The 11,211-nt window shown below is 33.2% G+C and overlaps 2 protein-coding genes across 2 annotated transcripts; both read left to right on the top strand.

Moving 5' to 3' along the window:
• The first annotated feature begins 299 nt into the window (after positions 1-299).
• On the top strand, positions 300-2,708 carry LOC114743845 (cysteine-rich repeat secretory protein 38-like). The gene is made up of 5 exons (XM_028932048.1): positions 300-667; positions 1,408-1,568; positions 1,872-2,240; positions 2,415-2,465; positions 2,635-2,708. Exons 1-5 carry the CDS (start codon positions 300-302, stop codon positions 2,706-2,708), a joined length of 1,023 nt encoding a protein of 340 aa, XP_028787881.1.
• Positions 2,709-6,379: 3,671 nt separating this feature from the next.
• On the top strand, positions 6,380-10,543 carry LOC114743844 (putative receptor-like protein kinase At4g00960). Its single transcript, XM_028932047.1, is given in 9 exon segments — positions 6,380-6,677; positions 6,791-7,189; positions 8,133-8,171; positions 8,961-9,103; positions 9,204-9,366; positions 9,369-9,413; positions 9,570-9,807; positions 9,903-10,053; positions 10,192-10,543. Coding segments are annotated over 9 exon segments (1,770 nt in total). The 3' UTR covers positions 10,486-10,543.
• The last annotated feature ends 668 nt before the right edge of the window (positions 10,544-11,211 follow it).

The following is an 11,211-nucleotide window of genomic DNA, read 5'->3' as shown; positions in this document are numbered from 1 at the left end:
ACACGTCATGATAACGTTGTGGGCATATAATTAACCTGCAGATTATGAGGGAGAAAAGTAAAAATTGGTGACCATGTACAAAACTTTGTATTCCTAGCTAGAATAGAAATGTTCGAACCTCTTGACTTGTTGACTTGTGAGCTATAAAGAAGTTGAGGATTGTTTTGTTATAGTAAGCCTCCTTCCTCATGCATATATCGCTCACCATCAATCAATAATATTACCCCCGAATTGCTTCTTATAATAATAAGCTTCTTTATTATTCCTTGTTTCATTTTTCACAATTGATCCCAATAATGATGACAAAGTCTACCATTTCCTTGGCTACTCTTGTTTCATTCCTTTCTAATCTTCTCATTCTCTCGGCCGCCCAGCACCCTAACGCCACTGTTTATTCCAATTGTTCATTAGGCAAAGGAACCTACACAAACTCAAGTGTCTTTCACACCAACCTCAATGCCCTTCTTTCTAATGTTGCCTTCGACACAAAAATTGACTATGGCTTCTGCAATTCCTCTTATGGTGAAAATCCTAATAAAGTAAATGCAATTGGACTTTGCAGAGGAGATGTGAAGCCTGAAACTTGCCGTAGTTGCCTCAAAAATGCCACAATGATTCTCCCAAAGCAATGTCCCAACCAGATGGAGGCATTTGGATGCTATGACTTGTGCATGTTTAGATACTCAAATCATTCGATCTTTGGGATTCACTACAAAAAACAGCTAATTACCGACGGAATTAGTGACGGAATAATTTCTGTCACTAATTTCTGATGGGTTACCCACGAAAATTCTGTCGCTAAACTTAGCCACAGAATTAGCGACAGAATTTATTTCGTCACTAATTAGCCACGGAATTTTTTCCATCAGAAAATTTCGTAGCTAAAATTTTATAATTAAAATTAGCCACGGAATTTGGCTAAAATTTTATAACTAAGATTTGCGACGGAATACTTTTCCATGAGCCACGGAATTAGTGACGGAAAATTATTCCGTCGCTAATTTCCGTGGCTAATTCTGTGACTAAAATATAATATTTAATATAATATAATATAATAATATAATAAATATATAATTAAATTATATATGTTATGAATGTTAAATAAAAGAATTAAATTTAAAAAATATATTTATGAAAAAATTATTTACTATTTAAAATTCAAAATTAGTGTTGTTGGAAATTAATATTTTATTTAAAATAATTTTTTTAAAAAATAAATCATTATAAAATAAATAGTAAAACAAATATCTAAAAATTATTTTGTTACAAAAACAGTTATGATTAAAATTATCATATAGTTTATTTTTAGTTTCTAATAATATATTTGTGTATATATAATTATTTGTGTTAGAGAATATTATATATATATATCTAATTTTGTATAATAAGTCAGTAAGTTCATTGCAGCTCAACTGGTGAAGTCGCGCGCGTGCACAAACGAGGTTTTTGGTTCGAGCCGTGGAAAAATCACTTTGAGGAGGAATTATATGATGGCGACATGTGGCAATACAAGGTGGCATGTGAAATAGCAACACGTGGAGATGAGGTGGTGACATGTGGCAGCGAAGGTAAGTGGCATTTTAATTTTTTTAAAAAAAAATATATTAGCGATGGAATTTTGATTCCGTTGCTAATTTCGTCTGTAACTACCGATGGAATTTCAATTCTGTCGGTAATCCAATTAGTGACAAAAAAATTAGTGACGGAACCAGTTCCATCGCTAATTCTGTCTGTAATATGATTTCGTCACTAATCCGTCACTAATTCTGTCACTAAATAAAAATTTTGTCCGTAAATTCCGTCGCTAATCAGATGTTTTTTAGTAGTGATTTACCAAGATCATGGCTTTTCCTACTATTTTAACAACCCAGAAAAAGCACAAGATGCAGAAAAGTACACCAAGGCTCTTGATGATCTAATGGAAAGTCTAAAAGGCAAAGCCGCAGCTGGTGACTCTCGTGTTAAGGTGGCCATGGGAAATGCAACAGCTGCTCCGAATGAAACTGTATTTGGTCTTGCCCAGTGCACGCCTGAATTTTCTCAGCAAGATTGTGAAGATTGCTTAAGAAAGGCTATCTCAGATATCCCAATCTGTTGTCAGAACAGGATTGGTGGTAGAGTTATCAAATTGAGCTGCAATCTTCGATTTGAAAAGGGCCAATTCTATGATTCAATACAATTATCTCCAATTCCTCCTGCTCTTGCTCCGTCCAGCAGAGCAACTTCCTCACCACCTGCAGGTGTATGTATATATGTATACTGAGTTCACCTGGAAAACTTTGACTCACCCATCTATGTGGTTGGATGAGATCAAGGTGGTGATAACAGCGGCCTTGTACAAATTAAGAGCATCTATTGAAATTGCCCTACCATTTTTTTTTAATAATATATAAACCTTTTACGTTGAATCACAGGAGTTTCTGATTCACCAAAAGCTGCTGATGATTCACCCAAAGCTTCAGAAGGTACAATTCTATTTTGATCAATATACATGGTCTAATATGTAGACTTATAGAAATATAATATAATACACTCACACACACACACACACACACACACACACAAATTGAATTTGCTCATAATACACTTCACGAATATGTTAATCATCACTCTGAGTTTGTTTGGGTTTTTCAGGAAACAGCGTCGAAACCTCAAGAATTGTCGCTATCGTTGCCGTGGTAATTGGTGCCCTCACCACGATTTACTAATATTACTTCTCTTTGGAAGCAGACAACACCTACTGGATTAGGACTGTGTTCTCAATAAAATTAATTTAATACTTAATTATTATTTGTAGTTTTTGTCATTTTTTGGGGTTTTGCTTTTTCTCTGAATCTCTGTTTGTAACCACAGTTGTATTCCTCTTCCACAAGTGAGGATTATTTGATAATATTTTGAAGATGTCTTTTTCTTCTGTTTAAATAAATAAAGATTGATTTGGATTGGACTTTACCGCTTCATTTATGTTGGATATATAGGCTGGATGAAAATGAGAATTATATATATATATTATATTAGTTTTGTAAGAGCATTCGCCAAAACAAGGAAATAATTTCCATTCCTCGTGGTGTTTTTTAATCCTCATCATTAATCCAAAAAATATATAACAAATTTGCAATGAAATATTTTTCACTGTAAAGTCGATTGCAAATCTATCACAAAAATTGTGCGACAAATTTTATAATGGAAAAGTTACAAATTTATCATAAAAAGTTTGCAATGGCTCCATTGTGATGGACCAATCTTTGCCACAAATTTTTCTTGATCTGCGTCATAAATTACTATCACAAATTTCATTTTTAATTCTCGCCACATGAAAGATAAGATAATCAGAGGAAAGTGGCGATGGGGAAGAGTGATGAACACACTTTCATTATCTTTCTCCACCAATGATTTCATCGAAATTTGAGGAATTGTTAGGGTGTGATTTGTAAGTGGGGGTATATAACCCTTGGGTCGTATATATAGAAAATTAATTTAATGATAGTTAGAAAAAATTTTCTAAAAAAAATTGAAAATGTCAACTTTAAATAGTCACAAATATTGAAATCTTATTTGCAAATATAAAATATTTAAATCACACAGTTCACTTTTGGTGATTTTTAGAACTAAGAATCGTAATAAATTAACAATTACTTATATCAATAATTATAACTTACAGCAAAATGTTTTAGTACATAATTATATTTAAATTGAAATTTTAATTAGATCTAATTATATCGTTCTCCTTTTATAATTTATATTGCCAGGGAAGGATGTACAAATATTAAAAGAAGAGCCAGTGGTGTATTAAAAAAGCCAACCAAAAATATCCGTTAGCGGGATGAGTGATTATTGCGTACTCAACAACGTTATATCATTTTATCAACAACGTTATGTCATTTATTTTCCTTAAGAGTGTTTCTGGTGGTTAAACGCATAAATTACATATGGTACTTACACAGTGCTACTGTTGGTCCTAAATATATAAGCTAAACAAGAAATTTATTAGTCTAAAATATAATACCTCAATATATTTTGTAATTCAAATGATAATTTTTTCCCCAAAATATCCCCTATCCGTGGCACACAATAAGGAGTTAATGCAAAACATGATTTAAAAGGATATTTTTAAAATCCCAATACCAGAAAAACCAATTCACATATTTATTACAATGAACTAATTTAACTAATTTTTTAATGCACACAAATTAGTTACTAAATCTTCTAATAAGGATTGGAGGGAGTATATGATAATTTTTTCTGCATGTGTTTTTGTTATAAAAACTTCAGGCACGAATAAAGAAGCGCCATCGTTTCTATAAACCTCCTAATCAGGACAGTGGTATTCGAACGATTTGAACATAAAAACCTAACAAAAACTTAAGCTTATTAGTTGAAGTTTTTCAAAGACAAAAGTTCAAGTTTTAAATCTCAGTATAAAAAAAAATACATCAATTGTTGAAATGAAATCAGAGAGATAATTTTTGAATATATTATGGCTGTGATAAATAGAAGGAGTCTAAAGGCGAGCCACATTGTTGTCTACTTATGAGTACTTGTGACTTCTAGTCATTACCTCCGGTGTTAAAATGGAAATATTAGGCCTTCATCAAGAGTCCGCATGGGCGTTCGGCACTTTTGGAATTTTATGACATAAAAAGTGGGAGACTTATACCAATGGGATTTAGGTCTAGTGGAAGAGACTAATCCCTCACAACGTGATGAATCAAAGTTTGAATTCTTGCTGGGAGAAGTGTCCACATTTAGCACCCGACAGTGCCTCGAATAGGATTGCCTCCAATAAGAGAATACCTATGCTTTAGCCAAAAAAAAAAAAGTGGGAGACTTATTGTGTTCCCCTATTCCTAGTCCTATTCTTGTCTCTTCGTATGAGGACGCTGTTGACTTTTGATGAGATGCCGTGTCAAATTAAAGTAACCAAACGAGTATAGAGGAAATAACTAATCTTTTTTATAAATAATTAGTTTAACTATTTTTTTTATTTTTTAATATAAATTTAAAGTCTTTCCAAGTTACTTTAGACCTGAAACTAATTTTTATCAAATCAGGAGTGTTAAGGTTAAAGCACTCCCAACAATTATGCTTTCTGATATTCAAACTAGTGTTTTTCTTTTTATAGAAATGAGACTGCTTACCACCTCAATCAACATCTTATTGATAACTATTTTTCTTGATCCATTCAGATGAATGAAGAAGAAATTAGTTTGAATCACTTGCTTTGAAGTTTCTTCGAAGAAATTAGCCTCTGCATACTTTTAATCAACCCCTGATTCGTGGAAAATTAAAAAGTACGTCCCAATCCTTACATAACTGGCCATGTGGACAAAAACACAGTGTGAATTATGGAGAACATAACATGCATATGGCATTTAAATTCCAATGTAAGTAATTAAATAACCCTTTGGAAATCTCTAAGAAGATTCCTATCTTATCCTTTGACTTGTGGACTTGTATTCCTAGTAATACTTCTATTTTGCATTTCAAATAGTAAGCTTTATTATATACATACTCCCTCTGGTTCTTATTATAGGCATTCATAACTAACTCTCGCATACCAAAGATTGGAAGTTAAAACATTAAATTGGTCCTAAATTAATAATTTTTACCTAGTTTACCTCTACTTAAATGTAGATAAAAAGCACCAATTATGAGGACTTTATCAAGAAAACACTAAACCTTAGTAATTAATGATGAGGGAAAATTGAGAAGAAAAGTAAGTATTGAGTTACTTTCTGACTTGTATTCGGGACAAAAAAAAACTTCTAAAATATGCCCTATAATAGAAACCAGAGGGAGTATATATTATCAAGTCCCCTTAGAAAAATTTGACTTACCTATCTGAAGTGTGTGATTGGATAAACTCAAGGTGGTAATTAATAGCAACAATCTTCTGCGAATTAAGAGCTCTAAGTTCAATCATCCCTTCGAAATTGTTTAATAAAGAAACCTTTTATGTTGAATCACAGAACCTGCTGATTCACCCAAAGTTTCACCTTCTTCAGAAGTTACAATTCTTTCTCAAGTATAACAGAGATGGAAATATTGGTAGTTCGTTCACGTACGCGTTGGATATTAATTAAGATGATTCGTGTATCAGAATTTTACTACAAGGCCGTGTGGAAGTGGAACCACAGACACAATAGTTGTTGGCGTTTGATGAATTGCCGTGTCAAAATAACCAAACATATGGAACAAAATGCAAGATCCCTCATTTGAATCTTTTCGTTGACTTGTTGATTTTTGTGTCCCATAAAGATGTTGAGGTTATTATTGTACTAATAAGCCTCCTTCATCGCTCATCAATAATACTCAAAAATCGCATCTTGCTTGAGAAGCTTTACTTTTTCATTTATCACAGTTCTAATTTACCCTAGTAATGACGCTGATTGCCAATAATCTTCTGGTTCTTCTATCATTCTTTTGCCATCTTCTTATTCTCACCGCCCAGCAGGACCGACCTTATGTTAATCAAACCTGTTTCAATGGCAAAGGAACGTACACAAACAAAAGTGCCTATCATACCAACCTCAAAACCCTTCTTTCCAATTCCACCTCCAACACAAAAGATGACTATGGCTTCTACAATTCCTCGTACGGCCAAAACCCCGACATAGTTTACACATCTGCACTCTGCAAAGGAGACCTTATGCCAGATGTTTGTCGCAGTTGCCTCAGTAATGCTACGAGTCTTCTCCCACAGAAATGTCCAAATCAGAAGGAGGCTTTTCTATACTATGACTTGTGTAGTTTTCAATATTCAAGTAGCTCAATGTTTGGGATGTATCAGGACCTGATTTTTACGATGCAATTCATAATCCAAATAATGTAGCAGATGCCGACCAGTACACAGATGTGCTTGATCAGCTAATGCAAGCTCTTAAGACCAAAGCTGCAGCTGGTGGTCCTTGTCGCAAGGTGGCTGTTGGATACGCCTCAGCGACGTTTCAATATGTACACCGTCTTGCTCAGTGCACGCCTGATTTGACCGAGCAAAACTGCGAGGCTTGCTTGGAAAAGGCGATATCAGATATCCCAATTTGCTGTCAGAACAAGGTTGGAGGCAGGGTTATCAAACGGAACTGCAATCTCAGATTCAAGAAGAACCGGTTCTATGATCGTAATGTTGTTGATCCAATACAAGTATCTGCATCTCCTCCTCCTCCTTCCACTACTACTCCGTCACAAGGTATCTCTCAAAACTCAACCTTAATTATGTAAATCACTCAGGAAAGTTTAGACTTATACTAATGTTTGTGATGGGGTATGCTCAAATTGATAATTGAAAAACATTCGTTTGCAGAGATGCTTCTGGGATAGTAATTTCTCTGACTTTGCCTTGCACATATAGAAAGAACCTTATTAAATTATAAGGCAAAGAAAGAAAATTTACTTAAGGTTACTTCTAATATGTTTTACCTCTATTTAATAACAAACTCCCATTAACTCTATTATATATTAAAATTTATAACTTTGCAACTTTACTTTTATTTAATATATACCCAACCCAAAAAATACAAAATGTACACAGTAACAAATAATTAGGTTTAGTGAAAGAGGCTAATTCTTCATAGTATGGCAAACCAATGTTCAAATTTTCATTAGGAGAAGTGCCCATATTTAGTGCCTAACCGTGTCTCAAACACAATTTGCTTTTAATTGAAAGATATCCATAAGTAATAAGAAAAATAAATGAAGGGTAAAAAAAAATTTAATACCATGATTCATATTAAAAAAAAAATTTCTTCTTTTCTTTATACTTCTCTGATCTTTAATGTAGGACCTAATTGTAAGGTTGATTTTGATCTTAAATATAAGACCTATTTCTAATATTAATTAATTTTTTTCAAATAATCTAAATCACTCTTACTGATATTCCCTCAACTACAATCAAGTAGGAAAGAAGGGGAGGATATTAAAAAAGATTATTAGGATGTTTAGAAAAAACATGTCATATTTATTATGACTAACTAGTTACTTAACTTTGTTAATCTAATCAAATTAGTTAAATAAGTCTTTTGTTAAAGGCCAAAGAAGTAAACAGGAGTCCAGGAGTGATTATTAATAATGTATAAATTTATCAGGTGTCCTTAATTAAATCATTCTATTATTGTTTGTGTAACAAACTGCAGGACCCGTCGGTTCACCCAACGTTCCATCTACCAGAGAAGGTACCTAGCTACTTCTATCTCAGTGATGTAGTCTGATATATGTGCGTTGTTCTATTATTTGCAGGTTATCCAAAAAATAATCGCAATTGTGAAAACTAGACTTCAGTAATTTTACCATTTTGGTTGTCTGTGTGTCTGGTCAAGACACATGTCAATCAACTTTTGAGCTTGTTCGGCTTTGCAGGGAAAAACAATAGACCAAGAACCATTATTATTATCGTGGCCGTGGTGATTGGTGCCTTTATTGCCTTCTCATCTTGATTTTCATCTATTTTGCGGTTAGGAAATCGAAGAAAACCATTGAAAGTAAGTTGAGACTTGAGAATATGAAGATACATAAAATAACATTTTTATTATGTAGGAATTTGTCAATGTCAACCTTTCAATTCATCGCCCTAGAATAGTTTTAAATATTAGGACATTCTTCGATATCTTTAAGTGAAAGCTTTTAAAACTTTGATTGCTTTTCAAGTTCCCACTAGGCCCATACACGACAAAGTGGAAATTAAAAGCCATGTTGGTTATGGTCTCTCACGACTAACAGTGATATGGGGAAGAAAATTAAGAGTTTTTGGGCAAATTAAACATTTGATTATAATATTTATATAGTGAAAAGGCCTTTAATTTTATTTGTGAATATCAATTTGACTGAAGTAATTATAATTTACATTAATCACTTCTTGGGCACATCAATAAAATAGTTTTTCAACAAAACCTATGTACATACATACATACATAGACTTATTGCTTGATCGCATTCGAGGGACTCATCTTTGAATTCTTTCTCAGATGAAGCTGAAATAATGGATGACGAAGGCATTAAACCAGCTGATGATTCGTTGCAATTTGACTTTGAAACCGTTAGACTCGCTACAGATAACTTCTCTGTTGCAAATAAACTTGGACAAGGAGGATTTGGGCTAGTATATAAGGTACGTAATGACATTAATGTTAGATCAACACAAATAAAATCACATTGTCTAGAACAATTAACATGTTATTAATTACATGTCCCAACTCTAATAAATACAGGGTAGGCTCCGTAATGGACACGAAGTTGTTGTCAAAAGGCTGTCCATGGATTCCGGGCAAGGAGACTTGGAATTCAAAAACGAAGTGTTATTGATGGCCAAACTTCAACATCGCAATTTAGGAAGATTAGTTGGTTTTTGTTTAGAAGGAACTGAAAGGCTACTCAAAATGAGTTTCTCCCCAATAGAAGTCTTGATTACATGTTATTCGGTGAGTGATGATGGTAGCCTCTTTAAGTATGATTTTGATTTATATATATGGTATCTGTATTCTTCACTTATATTGGGTAAAAGTGGAATAGATATTCTAGACATAGATAGATTTAAGAGATTATAGACCTAAATAGGATTGGCCTTTACTATGCAGATCCAATTTAACGAACACATTTGCATTGGGAAGTGAGTTACAAAATTATAGTCGGCATTGCTCGTGGCATTCTTTACCTACACAAAGATTCAAGATTATGCATTATTCACCGTGACCTTAAAGCAAGTAATATTCTTCTAGATAAATATCTAAATCCAAAAATAGCAGATTTTGGCATGGTGAGGTTATTTGCTTTAGATCAAACTCATAACACTACAAGCAAAGTTGTTGGAACTTAGTAAGTACTACTTACAATTATTAACACTGTACCTAATAAATTATTGGATTTAATATCATCTTTGTTTAATTAGGATTTTTTATACTGACAAATAGTGGATACATGGCATCAGAATATGCAATACATGGACAAATATCAACAAAATTAGATGTCTTTAGTTTTGGTATACTGGCTCTTGAAATTATAAGTGGCCAAAAGAATAGTAGCATGATTGATGAGGAGGATATACAAGATCTTTTAAGCTTTGTAAGTATCTACCTTCTTTATGTATATATTTTTAATTGTCAAAAGTAGAGTGATAAGATTATATATATGGATGCCATAACTAGCTACCATACAAAATTGTAAAAGTAAATTGGGAATAATATAAGGAACTTCTTGCAGGTATGGAAAATCTGGAGGGAAGGGACAACCTCAAATATAGTAGAACCTGTGATAAGTAATAGTTCAAGGGATGAAATAATGAGATGCATTCACATCGCATTACTATGTGTTCAAGAAAAGGTAGCAGATAGGCCTACCATGGCTTCCATTGAACTTATGCTAAACAGCTACTCTTCGTCTATCCCTTTACCTTCACGGCCTCCATGCTTTATGAATTTCAGCAGCACGCTTGAGATGCAAACTAGAGAGGAAGATAAAGGAGAGGGAGTACATAACTCTGCTCAACAAGCATAAAAATGAGGCCTCAATTAGTGAACAGTTTGCTAGATCTCTATAGAAGTCTAGGTTTGGTCTTCCGTGTGAATTACATATTTTCTGTGATAGAATAAATATTGCTTTCTGAATTTCCTATGGTTCAATTTCATTCTGTTTCGCACATCACATGCAGTATATGGAGTAATAAAGAAGTAGGATAAAGGATTAACATTCTAGATTCCCAATTTTAAAGAATAATGATTACAATGGAGACTATTTGCATAATTATGCCAAACATGATTCTATTGGAATAAAATTATTAAAAAAATATGCTTATATCAAAATGATGATTACCATATGAGAACTCGGGAAGCCATTGTTAAGAATCGTAAGAAATTAAAGCATACGGGACTAAAGATTAATCCATTTCCAAAAATGAAAAAAAGTAAACAAAACATTAAAAAAAAAAGATGAATATTCTCTCTACACAAGCATAACCCACAACAGTGCTCAGCTCTAACCCAGAAATAAGAGAAGGCAACAATGGAGGGAGGCTTGTAATGGCAAAAAACACAACAATGTTAAAGAAGAGTGTGAACCAACGGTAGAGCTCCAACCCAGGACACAGAGAAGGCTATCTTTGAAAAAGAGAATGGAAAAACTTGTTTACTTTGAAGTGTGAAAGAGGATTATCTTGAAGAAATTAGTCTCAACCATACATGTAACTAGTCAAAAAAATACTCCTACCATTTTTCTAAAAAAAAA

The sequence above is a fragment of the Neltuma alba genome, unplaced genomic scaffold (assembly GCF_004799145.2).
Source record: "Neltuma alba isolate B1F8T4 unplaced genomic scaffold, ASM479914v2 tig00004148_pilon, whole genome shotgun sequence".
In the NCBI taxonomy this organism is placed as follows: Eukaryota; Viridiplantae; Streptophyta; class Magnoliopsida; order Fabales; family Fabaceae; genus Neltuma; species Neltuma alba.
This window is presented reverse-complemented; position numbering and strand designations above follow the sequence as displayed.

Bases quoted from the DNA above. Each gene is read 5' to 3' on its own strand.
- LOC114743845 (XM_028932048.1), top strand. From the start codon at position 300: ATGACAAAGTCTACCATTTCCTTGGCTACTCTTGTTTCATTCCTTTCT. The intron at 668-1,407 runs GTGCATGTTTAG...AGTTCATTGCAG, and splicing joins GCATTTGGATGCTATGACTT to CTCAACTGGTGAAGTCGCGC. The intron at 1,569-1,871 runs GTAAGTGGCATT...TTAACAACCCAG, and splicing joins GGTGACATGTGGCAGCGAAG to AAAAAGCACAAGATGCAGAA.